This window comes from Scyliorhinus canicula, chromosome 20, assembly GCF_902713615.1.
Source record: "Scyliorhinus canicula chromosome 20, sScyCan1.1, whole genome shotgun sequence".
Lineage (NCBI taxonomy): Eukaryota > Metazoa > Chordata > Chondrichthyes > Carcharhiniformes > Scyliorhinidae > Scyliorhinus > Scyliorhinus canicula.
Window position 1 is genome coordinate 21,410,923 of NC_052165.1, and position 25,764 is coordinate 21,436,686.

Here is a 25,764-nt window from a genome sequence, read left to right on the forward strand (position 1 = left end):
GGTGAGAAAATTCATAATGCCAAAGTACAAAGGGATCTGGGAGTGCTAGTCGAGGATTCCCTAAAGGTAAACATGCAGGTTGAATCCGTGATTAAGAAAGCGAATGCTATGTTGTCATTTATCTCAAGAGGGTTGGAATATAAAAGCAGCGATGTGCTACTGAGCCTTTATAAGGCTCTGGTTAGGCCCCATTTGGAGTACTGTGTCCAGTTTTGGGCCCCACATCTCAGGAAGGACATACTGGCACTGGAGCGTGTCCAGCGGAGATTCACACGGATGATCCCTGGAATGGCGGGTCTAGCATATGAGGAACGGCTGGCGTTCCTGGGATTGTATTCATTGGAGTTCAGAAGGTTAAGGGGAGATCTAATAGAAACTTACAAGATAATACATGGCTTAGAAAGGATGGACGCAAAGAAACTGTTTCCGTTAGGCGAGGAGTCGAGGACCCGTGGGCACAGCCTTAGAATTAGTGGGGGTAAATTCAAAACAGAAATGCGGAGACATTTCTTCAGCCAGAGAGTGGTGGGCCTGTGGAATTCATTGCCGCAGAGTGCAGTGGAGGCCGGGACGCTAAATGGCTTCAAGGCAGAGATAGATAAATTCTTGATGTCGCGAGGAATTAAGGGCTATGGGGAGAATGCTGGGAGGTGGAGTTGAAATGCCCATCAGCCATGATTGAATGGCGGAGTGGACTCGATGGGCCGAATGGCCTTACTTCCACTCCTATGTCTTATGGTCTTATGGTCTAAAGTACCTTTTAAGCATATTCACATGACACACTCGGTGAGTCTTCCTTCTATCTGGTGTTTTTACCACATAATTCACCTCACTTGATTTCCTTTCAATCTGATACGGTCCACAAAACCTAGCTTTTAAAGGCTCACCTACCACTGGTAACAACACTAAAACTTTATCCCTCCTGGCAAAACTATGAACTTTGGATTTCTCGTCCGCTACCCGTTTCATCACATTTTGTGCAACGTTCAAATGTTGTATAGCCAATTCACCTTCTCTATTTAATCGTTCCCTAAAATTTGACACGTAATCCAATAGTGTAATTTCCGATTTCTCATCAACCAATTTTTCCTTAATCAATTTAAGTGGTCCTCTTACCTCATGACCAAAAATTAGTTCAAAAGGACGAAATTTGGTAGACTAATTAGGTGCATCCCTAATTGCAAACAATACGAATGGGATTTCTTTATCCTAATCCTCGGGATAATCTTGACAATATGCCCTCAACATTGTCTTTAATGTCTGATGCCACCTTTCTAACGCTCCCTGCAATTCTGGATGGAACGCAGTTGATTTAAATTGTTTTATTCCTAAGCTATCCATAACTTCTTTGAATAACTTAGAAGTAAAATATGATCCTTGATACGATTGAATTTCTGTGGGGAGTCCATATGTAGTAAAGAATTTAAGTAACTCCTCCACAATCCTTTTAGCTGTAATATTACGTACTGGAAAGGCCTCTGGAAACCTAGTAGACACATCCATGATAGTCAAAAGATATTGATTCCCACTTTTTGTTTTCGGAAGCGGTTCTACACAATCAATTAGGACCCTCGTAAAAGGTTCCTCAAATGCTGGAATGGGTATTAAGGGCGCTGGTTTTATCACTGCTTGAGGTTTCCTGATCACTTGACATGTGTGACATGATTGACAAAATTTAACTACATATTTATGTAGTCCAGGCCAATAAAAATGTTTCTGGATTTTAACTTGAGTTTTCGTTATTCCCAAATGACCCCCCACTGGTACCTCATGTGCAACTCGCAACACCTTCTTTCTATACTTACGGCAATACTACTTGATGAACTTCTGCCCACTTTTCATCCGCCTGCATATGTACAGCACTCCATTTTCTCATCAAGACATCACTTTTACGGTAATAACACTCTGGTATACTCTCAGATTCCTCTTCCATATATGCTTTCTGGTATATCCGTTTTATTTCTACATCTTTCTGTTGTAACTGCCGATTTTCCTGAGCTGAAAATATCTGCCTCATCCTCCACCTGTTCTTGTTCTTTTTCAACCATCTGATCAAAAATTGTTTCTGATAATTGCACTTCAACTTCAACTTCACCTTCACTCTTTGATTTCTCCTCTTGTCTTAACCTGTGACTTTGCAACCTTGGCCGGGATTCTCCCCTACCCAACGGGGAGGGGGGGGGGGGGGGGGGTCCTGGCGTGTCGGAGTGGCGTGAACCACTGCGGTGCGGGCCGCCCCAAAGGTGCCGAATTCTCCGCACATTTAGGGGCCAAGCCCTCACATTGAAGGGCTAGGCCCGCGTCGGAGTGGTTCCCACTTCGCCGGCTGGAATGAACGGCCTTTGGCGCCACGCCAGCCGGGGCCGAAAGGACTTCGCTGGCCGGCATAAGTCCGCGCATGCGCCGCAGCGTCAGCGGCTGCTGACGTCATACCGGCGCATGCGCAGGGGAGGGGGTCTCTTCTGCCTCTGCCATTGTGAAGGCGGAAGAAAATGAGTGTCCCCACAGCACAGGCCTGCCCGCCGATCGGTGGGCCCCGATCACGGGCCAGGCCATCGTGGGGGCACCCCCCGGTGTCAGATCGCTCCGCGCCCCCACCCCAGGACCCCGGAGCCCGCCCGCACCGCCAATCCCGCCGGTCAGGTAGGTGTTTTGATTCTCTCCGGCGGGAGAGGACTGTCAGTGCCGGGACTTCGGCCTATCGCGGGCCAGAGAATCGCCGCGGGGGGCCCGCCGAATCTCGGGGGATCGGAGAATCCCGCCCCTTGTTACTACACAGTCCAGAAAAATCCCAGGATATTCGTCCTTCAAGACTTCTGATTTTCCACTGGCTTATCAACCACAGTAGGCATCACTCTCCCCTGCGATCCAGCTGTATCAGTACCCGAGATAAACTGTATTTCTGGACAAGATAGTTTATCTATTACTCCTACTACCACTTCACCACTCTTCACTGGACTTTCCAACCTTACCTTATATAATGGAACGCTACTCCTCTCACCCTGAATTCCACAGATCACCACCTTTTCTGGCAACATTCTTCCCAAACTTCCTAATTCCTCATCTCTTACCATTAAGGATTGACTAGCCCCTGTATCTCTTAAAATTGTGACTTCTTTACCTGCTCCTCCTTTACCCACACAAGTAAATTATTTAAAGACATCTGGCACCTTCTCAACAATTACTTCTTGAACAGGCTGTACAATCGTTTGCACCTTCTTCGTTTCCCGTGGGCTTTCCTTTACCACTCTAACAAATCCCACTGTCTTATCCTGTTTTACCACGTCAGCCTTTCCAGTACTTTTCTTCAACCACCAACACTGTGACTTTACATTGCCTAGTTTAATACAGTGAAAACATTTGAAACTTTTCATTTCTTTTTTAATCTGAGGTACACTCTCTTTATTGTCTCCCATCAGATCACCTTTCCCTTTACCACTTGAGTATTTCCCATGTCCCCAGTTTCTATCCCTCACCGGCTGAAACTGATGTCGGAAACCAATCTTTGATTTATGAACTAATTCATAATCATCTGCCATTTCTGCTGCTAATCTTGCAGTTTTAACCCTCTGTTCTTCCACATGAGTTCTCACTATATCAGGAATTAAATTTTTAAACTCCTCCAAAAGTATAATTTCTCTGGGAGCTTCATACGTTTGGTCTATTTTCAAAGCCCTTATTCACCTCTCAAAATTACTCTGTTTGAGCCTTTCAAACTCCATGTATATTTGACCAAATTCTTTCCTTAAATTTCTAAATCTCTGTCTGTAAGCTTCAGGCACTAGCTCATATGCACTTAAGATGGATTTCTTCACCTTCTCACACGTTCCAGATACCTCCTCCGGTGGTGATACAAACACTTCACAAGCTCTACCTACCAGCTCTGTTTGAATCAGTAACACCCACATGTCCTGTGGCCATTTCATTTGTTTAGCTACCTTCTCAAATGAAATGAAAAAGGCTTCCACTTCCTTCTCATCAAACATTGGCAATGCTTGGACATATTTAAATAGATTCCCACCAAGCCTTCGACTATGATGCTCTTTCTCACAATCCTCATCACTATCATCCAACTGTACGTTTCCCTTTACGTCTGCCAATTTTAACTGATTGTCATGTTTCATGGCCATTTTCTGAAGTTCAAACTGTCTCTCTTTATCTTTTTCCCTGATCTGTATCTCCCTTTTTCTTTTTGTTCTGCTCGCGCTGTTCTTCCCTTTCTCCTTTCTTCTCTCTCCTTTTCTTTTTCCTCTCTCTCTCTTTCTTTTTATTTTTCCTCTCTCTCTTTCTTTTTCCTCTCTGTCTCTCTCGTATTCAAGCCGCTTTAATTCTTTCTCATGTTCGATTTGTTTAATTTGCAACTGAATTTTTGTCATTTCCAATGAGTCAAACTCTATCTTGGTCAACTTTAAAATGCTTAACCACCGCCATAATTACCTTACCTTTTTGCATTTTGTCAGGTAATGTTAACTGCAATATTTTTGCCAAACCTAACAGTCTGCTTTTAGTCTCTGTCCGTAAGGTACTGAGTGTGACAGTCTCCACCCCCAAAAACTTCTGAGCCTCTGAAAGAGCCATTGCTCACAACACACTCCCCACTTAAACTAAAATACCACACCGGAAAAGCAACAACCCTTCACTGTCTTTAAGTTCACAAAAGCCAATCCAATAGATAGACTTTGATCCCCCTCGAGCCCCCAATTGTTATGAGAGTGGTGTTTTCAGAACCCCAAAATGTATCATGGAGTCCAACCCTTTTATGGATTGTTGCTTTTGAAGCACACGGCTGGTTCCCTAGGTGTGTTATTACAATTATGGACACATGGTTTTTGAAACAAAACAATGTTTATTCCATGAACTCAACTTAACCTTTTAAAATGAACATTGGATCTCTTAAGCGAAAGGGAAAATGCTGGAAAATCTCAGCAAGTCTGGCAGCATCTGTAGGGAGAGAAAGGAGCTAACGTTTCGAGTCCGATGACTCTTTTTCAAAGCTAACAGACAGAGAAAGTGGGAAAGATTTATACTGTGGAGTGAGAATGAAAGATGAGTCATAGCCACAGAAACCCAGGGAAACTGGGTGCTAATGGCCACAGATACCAAGGGGAAAGAGTGTTAATGGCAGTCCCCAAAGAGGGACAAAAGATGTGAAAGGTCAAACAGCAGAGAAACTAACATCAGGGGATGAACTGTAGGTGTGGGGGGAGGGGAAGGGGGGAGCAAAGAGGAGAAACGTGCAGGAAAGGTGGCTAAGATTGGGGGGGGGGGATTAAATGTATATTAAGAAAGAAAGAAATGGTAAAAGACAGTTAAAATGAAATGCAAACAAATGGGTCGAGGTGGGGCTGATCATCTGAAGTTGTTGAATTCGATGTTCAGGCCTAACTGGAAGATGAGATGTTGTTCCTCCAGTTTGCATTGTGCTTCACTGGAACATTGCAGCAGGCCAAGAACAGACATGTGGGCATGGGAGCAGGATCTTTTGTTAAAATGGCAAGCAACAGGAAGGTCAGGATCCTGAATGCGCACAGACCGAAGATGCTCAGCAAAGCGATCGCTAGATTCCTGTCTGTTCATATGCAATGGTTGAAAATTCTAGTGTGTAGGGATTGTGAGCTTCTGAATATTCAAAAGAAGCTGAACATCTGGTTCAGCTGCCAGAAACTGATCGGAAACTTTTCTTCAATTTATTGTTGTTTCATGTATTGTTTATTATTGCCCAACTACAATAGAACCATCAATAATTGGACATTAGTTAACTGCCATCATTGGCCAAATCGATCATAAACATACCTCCATCTGGGTAAGACGATGGACATGCAAAAAGTCAAATGGAGATGGGATAACTTCACACAATGCATTTTGCTGATGGCCAAAGAGACCAGTCCATGAGAGGCAGTTTCTGCCATATGCGCTACATATGAAGTTGTTATCAGATGTCATTGTGGGTGGTTTTCAGTGTTGGTGCCTGTTGCCAAATTGCTGTATCCACAGGTCATGGTGTCACCCACTAGACACAATGATGTCGCCATTTTCCATGTTGTCAGCTGGTATGAAATTAATGTTTGAGCCTTCATGTCACAGTTGTCAGCATCCTTGAAATAGAGCTCTGGGCATCCTATTGGTTGTCTGGCTCTAGCTAGCTCTAAGTAAAGTATGTGACCATCTTCCATCCTGTGACCGCCCCGAGCCAAAAAAAGCCACCTCTGCTTAATGAGTGTCAATATACATGTAAGCCTTCACCCACATTCATGATTTTGGCTAAATATTCAAGATATAAAAAAATGAGATTAAATGAGCTAATGTACACTTTGACCTGTTAAGCTTTGACTGAAATACCAGTTTGTAAATGTCAGAATACTACAACAGAGACATTTTAATTTGACATAGTTAAGTTGTTGATAAAGCACGTTCAATTCAACACTATCGATTTAATGTAAGCTGCCTCTTTTCAGAAAGGCCTTACGTGCCAATCAGGTATTTAACTGGACATTGGTGGACCTTTCCTTGGGATTCAATACCCTAGTGATGGAGGCCCCACTCAGTGAGAGCTGCTGCCCAATGCGAGGCTGACAGCTCATCGTTGCTTGACACCACCACTAGGGAGGCAGTGGTGCTGCCAATAATGCATCCTCCCAAGTCCTACGTTTGTCAAAGGACTTTGGCCACAAGTAAATGATGGCAGATGGGGGAACCACAAGGTGGGAGTTTTCCTTATTCATTCATGGGATGTGGACACCACTGACTAGGCCAGCATTTACAGCCCATCCCTGAGGGCATTTAAGAGTCAACCACATTGCTGTGGGTCTGGAGTCATATGTAGGTCAGACCAGGTAAGGATTTAAGATAAGCTTTCCTTCCCTAAAGGGAATCAGTGAACCAGATGGACTTTTACGATAATGGACAATGGTTTCATGGTCATCATTAGACTTTTCTTAATTCCAGCTTTTGTTTTATTGAATTGAAATTTCACCATCTGCCCTGGTGGGATTCGAACCTAGGCCCCCAGAGCATTATCCTAGATCTCTGGATTATTAGCCCAATGACAATTTCACTAGGCCACTGAAAGCAGGTAGGGGCTTGGCAGCAAGGTGGTGGCAGTGGGGGGGGGGGGGTTACTCTCATAAGGCCTCCCTCACTCCCTTTCCTGTTGTTGGGTCCCTTGTTCAGGCACAGCGTGCCTTTGAACGAAGATCCCCAACCCACCTCCTGGTAAATAATAATCTTGTTATTGTCACAAATAGGCTTATATTAACACTGCAATGAAGTTACTGTGAAAATCCTCTAGTCACTACACTATGGTGCCTGTTTGTGCACAATTCACCTAACGGCACGTCTTTCGGGACTTGGGGGAGGAAATCAGAGCACCAGGAGGACACTCACGCAAACAATGGGAGAATTTGCAGATTCCGCACAGACAGTGACCCATGCCGGGAATTGAACCTGGGACCCTGACGCTGTGAAGCAACAGTGCTAACCACTGTGCTACCGTGCTGCCCATACCAGGGGCGGAATTCTCCGATCCCCCGAAGGGTCGGGGAATTTCCTGGGGCCAGCGTAAATCCCGCCCCCGCCGTGGCCGGAAATCTCCGCCACCCGGGAATCGGCGGGAGCGGGAATCACGCCCCGCCGATTGGCGTGCCCCCCGCGGCGATTCTCCGGTCCGCGATGGGCCGAAGTCCCGCCGCTGACAGGTCAGTCCCGCCGATGTGGTTAAAACCACCTCTGGTGCCGGCGGGATTGGCGGCACAAGCGGGCCCCCGGGGTCCTGGAGGGGGCGCGGGGCAATTGGACCCGGGGGGGGTGCCCCCACTGCGGCCTGGCCCACGATCGGGACCCACCGATCGGCGGGCGGGCCAGTGCCGTGGGGGCACTCTTTTTCTTCCACCGCCACGGCCTCCACCATGGCGGAGGCGGACGTGACCCCCCTACCTTGCATGCGCCGGTGGTGGTGTCAGCGGCCGCTGACGCACCGGTGCATGCGCGGACCGGCGAAGGCTTTTCAGCCAGCCCTGACGCCGGCCGGCGGGCGCCACAGACCATTGGCGCCGGTTTTGGCACCAGTTGGCATAGCGGAAACCACTCCGGCGCGTGCCTAGCCTCTCCGCACCTTTGGGGAGGCCCAACGCCAGAGTGGTTGCCGCTACTCCACTACCCCTGGACTCCCCGCCCCGCCGGGTAGGGGAGAATCCCATCCCAGAAGTGGTGGGAATGCTGGCCAAGAGCCTTTCTGTCAGGACATAATGAGGCAGATGTTGGAAAGGAGCAAGGCCTAGACCTGTCACCCTCCTACCTGAATTAATGCCCTTCCGTCACCAACCCCACTACAGGGGAGGCCTTTAAATTTCTCAATAGCCCATGCACAGTCCTGCATATTCTTCTTGAACTCATTATTTTAAGTCTCAGAACATGAATATTACTTAAGTTATTTCTATATTGTTTAAAATAATCAATTTTAATGCAGTCAATTACTTGAACTTTGAGGTATCTTTATATTTTAGCAGATGCTGTTTACCCGACTCATGATTATCGTGGATCAGAAATGTTGATAGAATTGGCTACTGAGTTTGGTGAGGATCATTTAAACCTGAAGGAGAAGGTAATTCCAATTTTGCTTACATATTGAGGAAAATCTCCAAATATGAATTTTCCTTTATGTTTGCAAAGTGACCTGGGGTATGGTCACTGTGTTACTAAGTCATTGATTTTATTTAAATATACCAATATCAATCTTCAGCGGCAGTGGGTGTTAAATTGGCAAACTAGCAGGTAAAGATCTTCAGTGCAAGTTGACAAGTAAACTGCTTTTGGATTTGTAAAACTTACTACTGATGATACAAAATACAAGACAAATGTGCCCTGGAGTTTATCATTGATTGATTCCCCGCACCATTGGGAACTCGGCCTATTGGAAGAAGAGTGTCACAGGTGGGCCAGCTGATGACGCACCAACGGTGTTGCGAATGTGCACGCCATGCCTCAGATGATGCCGATTTGGAGGGGGCTGAGCATCGCGAACCGGCGTCAAATCGGCACCTACCCCGATTCAGGCGTTGGAAGCCATTCTCCGCCCCATCTCCGTTCCTGATTTTGGCGTTGGGCTACGGAGAATTCGGCTGAAGGTGTCTGAGTACTATGTTTTATACAGCAAAAGCCAATGGAGAATTACAGAACAAAAAACTCTGTTTATTAAGCTGTGCAAACACTGTTTTGTGTTCTAAGTTTTGATATTTATATACTGTGTTCAAATAGAAGCAAGTTGGACTGGAACCTGCTCCTGCCTTTGCAAATTATTTACTTTGTGGCCTCATTAAACGTTATGCTCTCTTACATACAATATACCAACTAAATATTTAGTTGATTTGGTTTTGAGCTGAACATTATAACCAATTCAGTCCTAATATTTTACCCACTATTATTATAGATTTTTTGTAAAATATAATTTTAAACTTATTATGGGCGCAATCTAACTGAATTGCAACAGAGTCCCGTGGCGACTGCATTTAGCCGGGTGTTTTCTGGTGCTCGTAGCGCTGGGAAAGGCCACGCTATCAAACTGGACTCTGTTGCAATTCAGGGCCTCAGCAGATTCCGCCCCAGCAAGGCCGCACTTAGCCCCGTTTCCGGCACTGAGGAGCTCTGCTCGCCAGAACTCCTCAGTGCAGGTGGCGATCAAGACTTAAGTTTTAAATTGTGCCCCGGTCTCTCGACCCCCTCCGACACGACCCCCGGAGCCCCAAAAGCCCTAACTCACCTTTAAGGGTGTCCTCAGGGTGCCACCCTGCCCACAGGCCATCGATCCCCTGGTCGATCCCCCACAGGCCACCGATTCCCTGGGAGACCAGGAGACCCCCTTTCACTTGGTCCCTGTTTGTAGGGACCAGCACTGAACAGCATTCGCATAAGGTCTGTGAGGTGAAGTGGTTAGATCCCAACTCCTTGGGTAGATCAGGCGAGCTGCATGTTAGAGTGAGACTGGCTACTCACTCTAAAATGCAGATTTGGCAACTGCTGACCCGTCCACAATGGGCAGGATCCAGACGACAAAGATCTCATGAGGCACAGAGAGCTGTGTAGATCCTGGAATAGGCCTCTCCCGGCATACACTGGCTGCGTCAACGGGGGCACGACGTGGCTGGTAGATTGCACCCTTAATCAATATTGTGTTTAATCTCATTGGATGGGGAAGGTTAATCTTATGCAGTGTTCCGTTGATATTGTGACCCACTCACCATATACAGAAGCCTATTGTCACAATATAGGAAGGCATATTATGTTGAGATGCTGCAGTAGAATTACATGTAGCGGAGCAGTAGAAGCAGTTGAATAGTTGGACACCATCTTGGTGATAAAAAGGTCCATAAATCATTTCCACAGCACTGATGAAAGTGGAAGGAGGACATTGAAGATGGGAAGGTGGCTGATCCTGAAGCAAATAAGACAGGGATTATCTTGGCTCACCAATATATTCCTGTCATATCGCACACTTTTGACAGAGGAGTTTGTGGCATAAAAGTGCAATAGAGGAATACAGAAGTAAAAATAATAAATGAAATGTGTAACTGGTGAGACAACATCAAAGTCAGAGCTTTTAGTTGAGGTAGGATTATGCCGCAAGAAAAAAATTATATTTTAATATATTACACTAGAAATCTGTTTAAATGATTTGGACTTCAGAACATTGGTACTGTACTGTAACTTACAACAACGAAACCAGTGGAAGTAAAAATTACCACTTTGGTTTCGTTTCTTCAGATACTGGCCCAAATAGAGGAAGAAGAACAAAGAGTACAGACTCACAAAGAACCCCAACAGAACATAGAGCCCAGCTTTCATGTGGAGACAACTAATGCATCTCTTGGGGATGAGACAATTTCAGGTAAATTATAATGTTGTAAATTTATTAGCTAAGTGGCACTTAAATTGTGGTGCATATTTACTCCAATAGTGCGGCATGAAAATACTGAAAACTGTTTTGAAGCATTGTAAATGGACCAAAATATTCCAAGTCCATTAAGATAGTATGTTCATAGCCTTTGGGATTACCATGATCCCCGTAGTGTCAGAATTCTAGAGTATTGTAGTCTACAAGGGTAAAAGTTTGGAATACTGTCAAAGATGATGCCTGGTGGTCAGCTCTTTGAGCGGTCTGCAGTAGACCATGGGAAGGAGCTGTTTTCTTAGAAATTGAAGACCACAGTAAACTTGAGTGGAAAGGCAGGGTATGGGGATTGGTTGATCATGGCACAAGATCTCTAAATATTTATCTCGAAATTCCGAGCTTTTGCCCTGCATTAACTCTCAATCACGTTGAGAAAGCTTCTTCTGGACACTACACCCTTCGCTCAGGGTAATTTCCTACTGCTCCTTGTTGACCCTGTCAACTCCTGGCTGGGTATCGTAGTTCTGGCTGCACAATGCTGGTCTTCCTATTTTGCTGGTGCGTGGGAAGATGCGTACCTGTTTTTTTCCACTCCCTTCCTTCACCACGCATTCTTAAAGCATGGCAACATGTTCTGTCTTCAACTTGGCTGCCCGAAGCAAGGATTAATCCTGAGGGGCCACATAGACCTGGCCTTCCTCTTTCGTAATCTACCCCTCCTTGTCCTTGTGGGTACCACCCTCAATTTCTGAGGGAAGAGTTCAGTGTTTCAATTGTTACTTTGCAGAGCTCTGTGAAAGAGATGCACACCTTTTTTAGGCTTTCAGAAGCGTTTGCCCACTAACCATAGATTTGTGACTTCCATACTTCAGCTTCAGACACTCATAGGAGCGCGAATTGAGTCTGTTTAAACTCACAACTATTTTCAAATAGTCCAGCAATGCACCTGGAGCCACATGTGGAATACACAGGGTAAGTAAGGATGGTAGGTTTCCTCCACTAAGAAGCTTGATTAAATTGGATGGCATGATCTTCGAGAGGGAGGAAATAGGTGAGCAAAAGACTTTTCACTGGAGGAGTGAAGAAACATAACAGCAACGAGAAAGCAATTGTGCCGTCTAACATTCGATGTTAGCTGTGTTAGATGCTGTGGTATGAAGAGGCAAGAATTCAGCTCCTTTTTCATCAACACACCTTTAATGGTTCAAACTCACTCTGCACAGAACTCTACAGATCATCACAAGCTCCAGAGTCCACCTGAAGCCCCTTTACATATCAGTGTCAATCATTGAACACTTAACATAAATGAGACAATCATTGAACACGTAACATAAATGAGACAACGGGCTTTTCACAGTAACTACATTGAAGCGTGACAATAAGCGATTTTCATTTCATTTTCATTAATTGCAATGTCTCTTAACCCATTACTTAACAGTCTCCCCTTTCTTGGAGAAAAAAAAACAATTAGGTAAAAACAAAATTTCAAGAAACTAAATTTTCAAGAAACTAAAACACACACCTGGTTCCCCTTTTTTTTGTAGAAGAAAGTTGATAGCTACTGTCAACCCATTTAATTTTTGTTATTTCCCCTCTGTCCAACATCTGCTTTAAACTTGCGATGTCTATCCGTAACCTCTTTTCATTGACACTTTTTGTAGAGTGCACATTTTCCCACAGGGATTTATTGTCAATGTGACAGTCAATAGGTATATTACCTAAATCCTCTAATCCCAATATTTCTGTCAATATCTGACTTATATAAAAGGCCATATCCACCGCTTCCACTAAGCTTAATGTCTCAGCAGCCAAAGTGCTTTTGACCACTCTCCTTATTTTCTTTGTTTCCCACACAAGAGGGCAACATTTACCATTGTTCCCCAAAAGAAAAATTATAAAACCTCCTGCGCTTGAAACTCCATCACATAAATTTGCATAAGACGCATCACGATAAACTATGAGTTTCAAATGCCTAGGATCACCTAAAACAGGGAACTTCAAAACACACTCCTGCATTTTAGTTTGGCCAACACTTTATTTGCTCTTATTATTTCTTCCACTTTGGGATCATTCATCTTTGTACTCAACTCTAAAACATCAAAACTCACGTCCGGTCTAGTCTGTCTTCCTAACCAGTTCAGTTGCCCAATTAAACTTCGCAGTTGCTCTTTTTCTATCCTCGAAACCATTGTGTCTTTTTGTGAAACCCAGCCACGACTAATTGCTATTGGACTGATGATTTCCAAGTAAGATTGCTGACGTAAAGTTGCTCCTAACTGAGTCTGTCCGATTTCCAAACCAATATATTTAAATGCACCGGAAGCCTGACTTCCAACCCTGAATTCTTTCCTCAAACCAGCGATTACAATAGCTTCAGAATCACTCGCCCCACCCCACAAAAAATCATCGACGTGCATCATGAAGATGCCAGTAAGATTTCCTTTATAGTGCCAGTAAAACATTGCAGGATCTGCTTTCAACTGGCAACAGCCTAACTTTAACAAGTCTGACCTTACCGAAAAGTACTACACTCTAGATGCATCATTTAATCCATATACACATTTGTTCAACTTCCACAGTACCCCTTCTGTGTTAGCTGCTTCTTTAGAAGGATGGAGAAAAATGTCTCTCTGGAGCTGATGCCCCTGCAAAAAGGCAGCTTTTATATCTATAGATTTGCCTTCCCATGCCTTTGTGGCTAATAGAGCCAAGAAGATCTTTAAAATAATCTTTCCTGCTGTAGGTGAATCTACCCTTAAGTCCTGATTGTTTAAGTTTTCTTCAAATCCCCTTGCCACAAGCCTGGGCTTTGATAAGTTCCATCTGGAAGAACCTTTTCTGTACAAATCCATCTGTGGGATAGAGCTTTTTGTCCCCTATCCAGTACTTCCGTGTAAACCCAAATTCACTCCAACTATGCAATTCTTGCTGTTTAGCATCTTTGATAACTTTTTAATCTAATTTATTTGAAGCCACCAAAATCTGACGTGCATGTGGGCTTCTACTTCTATTAGTATTTGTAGTCTTACTCCTGTTCCGAGATCTTGATAACCTACGTCCCCTTTCCTGCCTGGTATCTCGTTCTGTACTGCTACTGCTTGAATTTTCTCTTCTGGAGCGGGATGTCCGTTCAATAGTTCTCGACCTTTTCCTGCAAACCTGGTCACTATCCGATGTACTATCTGAACTGGCACTGCGTTTCTGTACCCTCCATTTTTGAACTTCGTTTTCCCAATCCATTGTCTTAACTTCTTCCCCTGAATGCTGTACATTCAACCAATGTTTATACTTTCCAGTGGCCTTCCCTGCTCTACTAATAACAGTTGCATCCTTCCATTGACTAGACCCTTCAGGCAAGTATGTCACTTTTGTACCAACCTTTGGCAGTTGCCCTTTCGGAAAAATGGCCTGATCTAATTTATCAGAAGTGTTGTGTTCCTCCACATGAAACCCTGTCTATATCAGTTAACTGGTCCTCATAGTTCTGTAACACATGCGTACCAGATGACTCTGGTTCCTCGTCTTGTCTGTCTGCTCTGTCTAAATTTGAAAATTTGTAATCGGTACCCATTATCCTTGATGAATGTACCCTAACAGTTTGATTACCATGTTGCAAAATAAATGTTTTGCCATCTATGCCTATAATCTTCCCAAGGCCTTTCCATTCATTAGAATTGTCTCTCTTATAGTATACCATTTCTCCTTGTTGAAAAACGGCATCTGATGACCGTACATTATGTCTTAAAGCTCTGCGAATTCTTTTAGAGACTTCTGCTTCCAAAAAAGCTTTTCTACTGCTATGTAACGCGTTTAAATGTTCAGCAAAACCTGAGCTAATTATAGTCCCTTCTCAAGCTGGAGGCTGGTCATCCAAAATGGAGGGAATTTTAGGATTTCTACCAAACACTAATTGATAAGGACTATAGCCCCCAACCATCTGCAATGAATTCTTTGCATGTACCGTCCATGCTAAAGCTGAATTTAGCGTGCAGTTTGGTCGATCTCCCAAAATTTTCCGAAGCATGTCATCGATAACAGCATGATTTCTTTCGCAGACACCATTACTAAACGGGCTTTCGGCAGCCGTGTTCATAACTCTGATATTCATGTTTTCACACATATCCCTAAACTCATCATTACTAAATTCTCCCCCATTGTCTGTAAAGAATTTTGCTGGTGGACCCATTCCTGTCCCGATCCATTTTTCCACAATTTTGTCCAAAATTACTCTCTTTTCTTTACTTCGTACAATCGTTGATTGACTAAATCTGGTAGTTAAATCTACAAAATGCAAAATAAATATATTATTTGCTTTAACCCAGATCTTAAGGTCCATGGCCACAATGTCATTAAAATCCCTGGCCAAAGGTACGGTTACTATCGGTCGTGCTGGTGTACTTCCTGCAAACTTCACAGCGATCACTAACCTGTTCTATCAGCTAAGAATAGTCATCATCCCTGACCCTTTAATAAATTTTTCAGCCTCCGAGGAGACGGATGTGCAAATTGCCAATGCAGTTTTACTACAATAAGTTTTTACCAGCTAAAGTCGCATTATCAACTGTCATTAATACATCCTTAACCACTCTGCTTGAAACATTATTTGTCAATAATGGAATACAATAATGTCCCGACTGTGTAAATTGTAAGTCCACCATCTTTCCAAAACCTGTTGCCTTATCCTGTTCCATATCCAGCTTCATGTGTGCTTTCTTCATCGACGGTCTGCTCAGAAGCAAAGGTATCTCACTTGATACAACATCCGTGCTAATAAAATGATTCACTCCAGCAATATTGCAAGGGATCACCACTCTTTTCAGCGACTTCAGAGTATTATCATCCCCAAACCTGAAACTTGTGGAACTTTTAAATTCCTTAACCTTGTTACGATTTTCAGCATCCAGTGAGTCCAGATAACATTTTAACCAGTTAATCCCACACACAGTAGATGTGCAGCCACTGTCCAATACAGCACAGTTAAAAGATTCTGCAACCAACACCCTCATTACCAGCGTAAAACAGCTTGTTAATAGGACAATGCCTTCTTTCTGGTCACTATCTTTTTCCTCTTCTGACTCTTCCGTGTCATGTGTCGCTTCAAATACTCTATCATAACGAGTTGGACAGTTGAAAGCATAATGGTATTGAGAGTCACATCGAAAACATCGATTTATCATGCCCCGTGCATTTCTGGGGTTCATCCTCCTATTGTAGGTTCTAACTGGGTTTCTGTCTTCATAATTTCCTTGTCTCGGTCTTCTTTTATAGTCTTGAGGCCTGTTCGTAGCCATACGATTTCGCCATCCTGTTAGTAGTGTATCTTCCATATTCTGCCTTATAGCAGGCTGATCTATTTGGGTCATCAGAGCCATTGGAATTGAATGTTTCCCAAAATATTTTTTCAAAGCTGTTGTCATCTGTTCGAATAAGGTATCGTTATCCGTAAACTGAACTCCTGTCAAAACCAGGAGCCTATCTATGTTGCTCACTCTAGCACAGTCAAGTAATTTAAAGGCCAACACAGACTGTGGAAATTCCAGCCTGTGTTTCTGCAGCCTTTTATATAGTCTGCCAAATTCCATTATATAGTCTTCCATAGATAAATCCTCCATTTTCCGGAACTTATCAAAATCCGACCATGCTTCATATGCACTTAACAAGTCATCTTTCTCATAAATCTTGTCCATATAAAGTAAAAAAGTTGCCAGACCTTCTTCTGTGTCTAACTCTTCCAACTCCAGCTCAGAAAGCACTTTGTTTCGGATTTTACTGCCATATGGTAAAGAAAGAGCCAATGCCATACCTTGTTTTCTCTTTCCTAAAGCAGTCACCTTAGTCCACATAACTACTGCACTTCTCCATTGGTCGTATGATTCCCTTTCAGAAGATTGGGGAGGATAATCATAACCAGCCATCTTTGTCCTGGGTTCAGCCATGTTTCCCTTTTGTTTTTCACTTCTTGGTTTGATCTGGAAAAATTGTATCTTTCAAGCCTTCACATTTACACAGCAACCATCCTCTGCTGCCATTGTTAGATGTGTTAGATGCTGTGGTATGAAGAGGTAAGAGTTCAGCTCCTTTTTCACCAACGCACCTTTAATGGTTCAAACTCACTCTGAACAGAACTCTACAGATCATCACAAGCTCCAGAGTCCACCTGAAGCCCCTTTACATATCAGTGTCAATCATTGAACACTTAATATAAATTAGACAATCATTGAACACTTAACATAAATGAGACAACTAATTGCAATGTCTCTTAACCCATTACTTAACATTCCAGAGGTTCCTGCTCGTCAAACTAATTAGCCACCACTTTAACAATGTCAGCTGCCCACAGAAAAAGTCAAGAAATAGGATGAGAATTCAGAATTCAAGGCTAAACGCTTGGGCACACGGGATCGTGAGGCACTGGGCTTGCTTATGTGCTGGACCCCAAAGCATGCAACAGTGAATCCATTAGCTCCCCCCAAGGCGGACATCACCATCCAGTTGACCCTACCATTAGGGATGTACGACCATATAAACCTCCTGTCAGAATCCCAGTTTTATAGAAAGACGACTGACTGAGTAAAGGCATCGGCCAAGGCCAGTCATACAATGGAGATAGAAGGGCACCTGAGCTGTGAATGAATGATAGCCACTGGATAAGGTCTCCCCTCAGCCCTCTTCTTCACACTCGCAACTTTCCCACTCGCTCTCTCCCAGTCTTAGATGGAAATAGCCCAGGCAAAGCGGAGCTTGTCCCAGTCGCAGGTTGGCATTGCCGAGGCACTGCAAAGTATGGCCCGGTCACTGAGGATCATCGCTGAGCGTGTCAACACCATGTTGCAGACATTGGGAAGCCGCCAGGGCTGGCAAAGCTGGATGACCCAGGAGCAGGCGAGGCTTGAACCAGCTGCCCTTCGTCCCAAGGTGAATTCCAGGACTCTATTGGAATCAGCCGGGAGGAAGGGATGTTGGGTGCCAACCCGGACACATTTCATGGAGTGGCGGTGGCCACCAGCTCCTCAGAATTCCACCCCTCTCACAACGTGGCATCTTGAAGTGAGCGCCCGGTATAGTGTGCACGATGGGGCATGTGCTGCCGACAAGTGTGTCAGGGCCCTTCGGCCCCAGAGGATGCACTCCAGGGGCAATGAAGGCCATGGGATGTGGCAAGTCCCCACTCGAGCCCTGGAATGATCCTGAGGCGTATAGGTTCAGGGCTGCGGTGACTTCGATGGCCATACCAGGAGACGGTATCCTCCTACTGCATGTGGTGCCAAGTCTGCAAGGGTCTTCAGGTTGTGGGGCGGGACCCAGCACATGGACTGCCGTCTCGAGTCCTTGTCGGCGTTGCTGCCGATGCTGCCACTATCTTCTCCGGCATCTGGTCAACTGCCTTCCAGCAGCACCACTGGGGCAAGTTCCGCAGGGTCCAAAATATCATCCATACTGTTCAATATCTATCAGGAATTGGGAGAGGGTGCAAGACTGACAATCAGTGATGTCTTCCACTCCGGGCCCTCCAGACCCCTCATTGCCACCCCCTCCCCCGGCACGGCCTGCCCACGCATACCTGTCTACAGCGGAGGCTGCTGATCACCAGACCTCACTCCCTGCACCCCTGATACCTGCACGTAACCTTACCTGGATCGGGCCCAGGTACCCTCCCCAGTATACTCACCCACCCTCCGGCTGCAGCAACATCCCCAGAGCTGAAGCCCAGCCCCTGGTGTTTGGATGTTGGACGCTGCATCCATGGTATTGCTTCCTATAGTGTCCAGGCATCACGGTCTGATTGGGACGCTACATGGCACGCCTACCCATGGAAATCCACCTGGGAAATGTGAAGTGATCACTTAACTACAATTGCCAATTCCCTATCAGCAATAGCCTTCAGCTGCCCGGCCAGAGGCCTCCATGTTCAGTGGGAGTTATGGGTGGTCAGTGGGGCAGCTGGGCAGGGAGGGGCTCGGTTGCCCCTGGAACGGGTACTCACATTCCAGGGGTTGGCATGGCAGAACCGCAGATGACCAAAGCCCCCACTCCTTTCACCCTCCAAGCCAAGACCATGGGCTAGCAGCTCAGCCCAATTGAGGCTCACCCCCGTTGGTTCCCCCATCCCCAAGCTAATGCTGTCTGTGACAAGATGGCAGCTTGGGGAACGTGACCAGGACAACTGGCCTCCAGTGCCATAAGAATGTCAACAAGCTACATAATGTTCATAATCTTTATTATTGTCACAAGTAGGCTACATTAACACTTCAATGAAATTACTGTGAAAATCCCCTCATCGCCACATTCCGGTGCCTGTTCGGGTACACAGAGGGAGAATTCAGAATGTTCAATTCACCTGACAACACGTCTTGCAGGACATGTGGGAGAAAATTGGAGCACCTGGAGGAAACCCACACAGACTTGGAGAGAAAGTGCAGAGTCCTGCCCTCGACAGTGACCTGCTGATAGTGCCGACACAGTTTCAGAACCCTGGAACGATGTGACACAGACACTAGGAGGGTGGGAAATGGGGGGGGGGGGGGGGGGGGGGAATGGGTATGATATCGACGATGGATCAGGCCATGTCCTATGTGAAACGGGCGAGTAATAGGTCTGACCGGATATGAGGGCCTCCCTGGCCCTCTGGGCTTGTCGGAATCTCGCTGCTGCAGCCTGTCCTGCAGCCTCCGGTTGGTCCTTCGGTTCCTCCCTGATATCGTCCTCCAGCCCCTGCTGGTCCTATGCACCCTTATCATTAACGGTCGCGTCTTCCTCCTCCTCGGTGGGCACATGTTCTGCACCCCCAACCTGCAGTACGTCGCCCCACTGCTGTGCCAGGTTGTGGAGGACATAGCAGACCACCACAATGTGGGCGGCCCTCAGGGGGTGTACTGCAGGGCACCACTGGAGCGGTCAAGGCAATGGAATCGCATTTTGAGCAGTCCTATCCACCTTCCCGGTATGGGGTGGGCTCGTGCACATGGCCCGCTGCCTCACGCATCTACAGACACTGCTGCTGTCTGCATCTTGCTGCCTGGTCTAGCTGCAGCACCACATAATTTGAAGCTAGGTGGGAATTCGAAGCTGGGTGGGGAGGAGGTGCGTTTTAACCCTGGTAATTGACTGGTAAGTAGTTTTTCTTTTCAGTGTCTAATTTATTTATTTTTTCTATCATTTTTTGAAATTGTAGTTGTATAAGTTTACCTAAGGTTTAAGACATGGCAGGAGGTCCCTGGCCTGTGTCATGCTCCTTGTGTGCGATGTGGGAGCTCAGGGACACGTCCACTGTCCCTGGCTCTTTCACGTGCAAGAAGTGTGTTCAGTTGCAGCTCCTGTTAGACCACTTGACGGCTCTGGAGCTGCGGATGGATTCACTTTGGAGCATCCGCGATGCTGAGGACGTCGTGGATAGCACGTTTAGCGAGTTGGTCACACCACAGTTGAAAGTTACTGGGGGACATGGAAAATGGGTGACCAAAAGACAGAGCAAGAGTAAGAAGGCAGTGCAGGTGTTCCCTGCGGTCATCTCCCTGCAAAACAGATATACCATTTTTGGATACTGTTGAGGGAGATGGCTCACCAGGGGAAGGCAGCAGCAGCAGGATTCATGGCACCGTGGCTGGCTCTGCTGCGGAGCAGGGCAGGAAGAAGAATGGCAGGGCTATAGTGATAGGGGACTCAACCGTAAGGGGAATAGACAGGCGGTTCTGCAGATGCAATCGGGACTCCAGGATGGTATGTTGCCTCCCTGGTGCAAGGGTCAAGCATGTCTTGGAGCGGCTGCAGGACATACTGGGAGGGTGAACAGCCAGCTGTCATGGTGCACATAGGCACCAACGATATAGGTAAAAAAACGGGATGAGGTCCAACAAGCTGAATTCAGGGAGTTCGGAGTTAAACTAAAAAGTAGGACCTCAAAGGTAGTAATCTCAGGATAGCTACCTGTGCCACGAGCTAGTCAGAGTAGGAATGTCAGGATAGATAGGATGAATGCGTGGCTCGAGAGATGGTGTGAGAGGGAGGGAGTCAAATTCCTGGGGCATAGGAACCGGTTCTGGAGGAGGTGGGACCAGTACAAACCGGACGGTCTGCACCTGGGCAGGACTGGAACTGATGTCCTGGGGGGGTGTTTGCTAGAGCTGTTGGGGAGGGTTTAAACTAATGTGGCAGGGGGATGGGAACCGATGCAGGAAGTTGGAAGGTAATAAAACAGGGACAGAAGCAAAAGGAAGTAAGGGGGAAAGTGTAAGGCAGAGAAGCCATAGTCAAAAATCAAAAAGGGCGACAGTACAAGGTACAGTGACTGAGAGGAGCTCAGTGAATAGGTCCAGTAACACTAAAAGGAATAAAACTGGAAGTAAAACCATTAATGGTAAGCGACGCGGCAGGTTGTTACATGAAGATATGGGTTCAACGACAAGGAAAATTAGGAGAAAAGCAAAGAGGAAATATAACTTAGGAGAGGTTACTGATCGAGATGTTAAGATTCAAAACAGAGGTAAAAAAACCTACATAAGTGTACTTTACCTGAATGCTCATAGTATTCGGAATAAAGTAAATGAGTTCATGGCGCAAATCATCGTGAATGACTATGATTTAGTGGCCATTACTGAAACATGGTTAAAGGATGGTCACGACTGGGAGTTAAATATCTGAGGGTATCAAACTATTCAGAAGGACAGAGTGGATGGTAAGGGAGGTGGTGTAGCTCTGTTATTTAAGGATGACATCCGGGCAATAGTAAGGGATGACATCGGTGCTATGGAGGATAAGGTTGAATCCATTTGGGTGGAAATCAGGAATAGTAAGGCAGAAAAGTCACTGATAGGAGTAATCTATACGCCACCAAATAGTAACATTATGGTGGGTCAGGAAATAAACAAAGAAATAACTGATGCATGTAGAAATGGTACAGCAGTTATCATGGGGGATTTTAATCTACATGTCGATTGGTTTAACCAGGTCGGTCAAGGTAGCCTTGAGGAGGCGTTTATGGAATGTATCCACGATAGTTTCCTCGAACAGTATGTAATGGAACCTACGAGGGAACAAGCGGTCCTAGATCTTGTCCTGTGTAATGAGAAAGGATTGATTCATGATCTCATAGTTACGGATCCTCTCGGAAGGAGCGATCACAATATGGTGAAATTTAAAATACAGATGGAGGGTGAGAAGGTAAAATGAAATACTAGTGTTTTGTGCTTAAGCAAAGGAGATTACAATGGGATGAGAGAAGAACTAGCTAAGGTAGACTGGGAGCAAAGACTTTATGGTGGAACAGTGGAGAACCTTCCAATCGATTTTTCACAGTGCTCAGCAAATGTTTATACCAACAAAAAGGAAGAAAGGTAGAAAGAGTGAAAATCGACCATGGATATCTAAGGAAATAAGGGAGAGTATCAAATTGAAGGAAAAAGCATACAGAGTGGCAAAGATTGGTGGGAGACTAGAGGACTGGGAAATCTTTAGGGGGCAACAGAAAGCTACTAAAAAAGCTATAAAGAAGAGTAAGATAGATTATGAGAGTAAACTTGCTCAGAATATAAAAACAGATAGTAGAAGTTTCTACAAATATATAAAACAAAAAAGAGTGGCTAAGGTAAATATTGGTCCTTTAGACGATGAGAAGGGAGTTTTAATAATGGGAGATGAGGAAATGGCTGAGGAACTGAACAAGTTTTTTGCGTCGGTCTTCACAGTGGAAGACACAAATAACATGCCAGTGACTGATAGAAATGAGGCTATGACAGGTGAGGACCTTGAGAGGATTGTTATCACTAAGGAGGTAGTGATGGGCAAGCTAATGGGGCTAAAGGTAGACAAGTCTCCTGGCCCTGATGGAATGCATCCCAGAGAGCTAAAAGAGATGGCTAGGGAAATTGCAGATGCACTGGTGATAATTTACCAAAATTCACTAGACTCTGGGGTGGTCCCGGTGGATTGGAAATTAGCAAATGTGACACCACTGTTTAAAAAAGGAGGTAGGCAGAGAGCGGATAATTATAGGCCAGTGATCTTAACTTCAGTAGTAGGGAAGATGCTGGAATCTCTCATCAAGGAAGAAATAGCGAGGCATCTGGATAGAAATTGTCCCATTGGGCAGACGCAGCATGGGTTCACAAAGGGCAGGTCATGCCTAACTAATTTAATGGAATTTTTTGAGGACATTACCAGAGCGGTAGATAATGGGGAGCCAATGGATGTGGTATATCTGGATTTCCAGAAAGCCTTTGACAAGGTGCCACACAATAGGTTACTGCATCAGATAAAGATGCATGGCATTAAGGGTAAAGTAGTAGCATGGATAGAGGATTGGTTAATTAATAGAAAGCTAAGAGTGGGGATTAATGGGTGTTTCTCTGGTTGGCAATCAGTAGCTAGTGATGTCCCTCAGGGATCAGTGTTGGGCCCACAATTGTTCACAATTTACGTAGATGATTTGGTGTTGGGGACGAAGAGCAATGTGTCCAAGTTTGCAGATGACACTAAGATGAGTGGTAAAGTGAAAAGTGCAGAGGATACTGGAAGTCTGCAGAGGGATTTGGAAAGGTTAAGTGAATGGGCTAGGGTCTGGCAGATGGAATACAATGTTGACAAATGTGAGGTTATCCATTTTGGTAGGAATAACAGCAAACGGGATTATTATTTAAACGATAAAATATTAAAGCATGCTGCTGTGCAGAGAGACCTGGGTGTGCTAGTGCATGAGTCCCAAAAAGTTGGTTCACAGGTGCAACAGACGATTAAGAAGGCAAATGGAATTTTGTCCTTCTTTGCTAGAGGGATGGAGTTTAAGACTAGGGAGGTTATGCTGCAATTGTATAAGGTGTTAGTGAGGCCACACCTGGAGTATTGTGTTCAGTTTTGGTCTCCTTACTTGAGAAAGGACGTACTGGCACTGGAGGATGTGCAGAGGAGATTCACTAGGTTAATCCCAAAGGTGAAAGGGTTGGATACGAGGAGAGGTTGAGTAGACTGGGATTGTACTCTTTGGAATTTAGAAGGATTATGGGGGAATCTTACAGAAACATATAAAATTATGAAGGGAATAGATAGGATAGATGTGGGCAGGTTGTTTCCACTGGCGGGCGAAGCAGAACTAGGGGACATAGTCTCAAAATAAGGGGAAGTAGATTTAGGACTGAGTTTAGATGGAACTTCTTCACCCAAAGGGTTGTGAATCTATGGAATTCCTTTCCCAGTGATGCAGTAGAGACTCCTTCATTGAATGTTTTAAAGATTAAGATAGATGGTTTTTTGAAGAATAAAGGGATTAAGGGTTATGGTGTTCGGGCCGGAAAGTGGAGCTGAGTCCACAAAAGATCAGCCATGATCTCATTGAATGGTGGAGCAGGCTCGAGGGGCCAGACGGCTACTCCTGCTCCTAGTTCTTATGTTCTTATGTTCTTATAAGCAAGCTCTATGGGGTTCAAAATACTGTCCGTTCAATATCTGTAGGGCATTGGGAGAGAGTGTTAGACTAAGAAACAGCGATGGCTTCCACCACCTCCATTAACCCCATTGATTCCCCCCCCCCACCACCTGGAATGCCCTGCCGCAGCGAGCCCCCCCTTAACGGACCCCAAACCTTGTACCCCGGACACCCACTGATAATGTCACCTGGACTGGGTGGTCCCCTCCCGTGGCACTCACCCACCCTCCGACTGTGGACATGTCCCCGGAGCTGTGTCCCATCCCATGGGTGTTTGGATGTTGGCTGCTGCATGTCTGATGTTGCCTGCCGCAGTGTTCAGGCAAAGTGTCTGGGCATCACGGTCTGATTGGGCTGCTAGCCTATGACTCCCACATGCTACATGGCCCACCCACCTACGGGAATCCACTTGGGATGTATGAAGTGCACACGTTTGTCAATTCCCCAAAAGCAATAGCCTTCAGCCGCATGGACAGAGGCCTCACCAGTCGGTGGGCATGATGGGTGGTTGGTGGGGCAGAGGGCAGGGGCTAGCGTTGACCCCGGAACGGGTACACACGATCCAGGGGTTGGCTTGGTAGTGCCGCACATGGTTGCCTCGCCACCCCCCTCCTCCCCTCCGCCCCCAGGGCCTCCCTTACACCTACCCATGGCGGCTCACCCCTGCAGAGGGTGTGCCCCCCCCAAGTCGGGACTCTAATCCAGCCGAGGGTCTCCTCCCCCCCTCCCCTCCCCCCTGCCCCCCACGCCGCACACCCCCAGGCTCTTTGCCTGTGAGCAAAGATGGCTACCAATCCCTGTGGCTCCTCGCAGAAACTCTCGCAGAAAGAAATACTAATCGGGGTCAGCATGACCACTTGCTGGAGAGGGTGATGAATCACGGGAGGCCAGTGGCTCCTGATAATTGTATGGAAATAGGGCTTAAGTGGTGGTAACTGGTTTCTCGCCACGCTATGGCGAGATCCCGATTTCGCCTATTATAATATCCTATGGGAGTGGGCTGGATGCATCGCAAACTGGCGCCTGGCGCGGTTCTCGTTTTCGGCCTCTACCGCTATTTACTGGCCTTGTTTTGCTCGAGCAAGAACACAACGAGGCCAGAGAATCGTGCTCAATGACTATTCGAAGAGAAGTAAATATTCAGTATTGTATTTCCTTAATAGTGACTGTTTGCTTTTGTCAGTCAAACATATTTGTAACATGATTATTAGACTTAAGTATACATGCAGTGTATAAATCCACCTTAATTAATAATTGGATGTTGAAGAAGATTATGTGCCCAATCCTATATCCTTTATTTGTTTTCTTTTGACTCAACCAATAAAGGGGAGTTGTTGGTAAAGTCGGCCGTTTGTGTCCTAAAGATGGCTGACCTACGTCTCTGTTTTTGTGTGTCTCTGTATTGCCTTTTTTATGACGGGGATTTTGTTTCTGTGTGGCTCACTGAAACAGACTGGCTTTGTGCATT

At 45.6% G+C, this 25,764-nt stretch overlaps 1 protein-coding gene across 4 annotated transcripts in view; it reads left to right on the forward strand.

Annotated features, from left to right (window-relative positions):
- lrriq1 (leucine-rich repeats and IQ motif containing 1) overlaps positions 1 to 25,764 on the forward strand; it is a 281,000-nt gene that overhangs the window by 16,098 nt on the left and 239,138 nt on the right. For 3 of the 4 annotated variants that reach the window (XM_038780687.1, XM_038780683.1, XM_038780682.1), the window contains exons 4-5: positions 8,502 to 8,599; positions 10,756 to 10,879. In XM_038780687.1, the coding sequence (XP_038636615.1) occupies positions 8,502 to 8,599; positions 10,756 to 10,879 (222 nt within the window). The remainder of the gene's footprint in view (positions 1 to 8,501; positions 8,600 to 10,755; positions 10,880 to 25,764) is intronic. The other variant, XM_038780684.1, reaches the window with a different exon arrangement.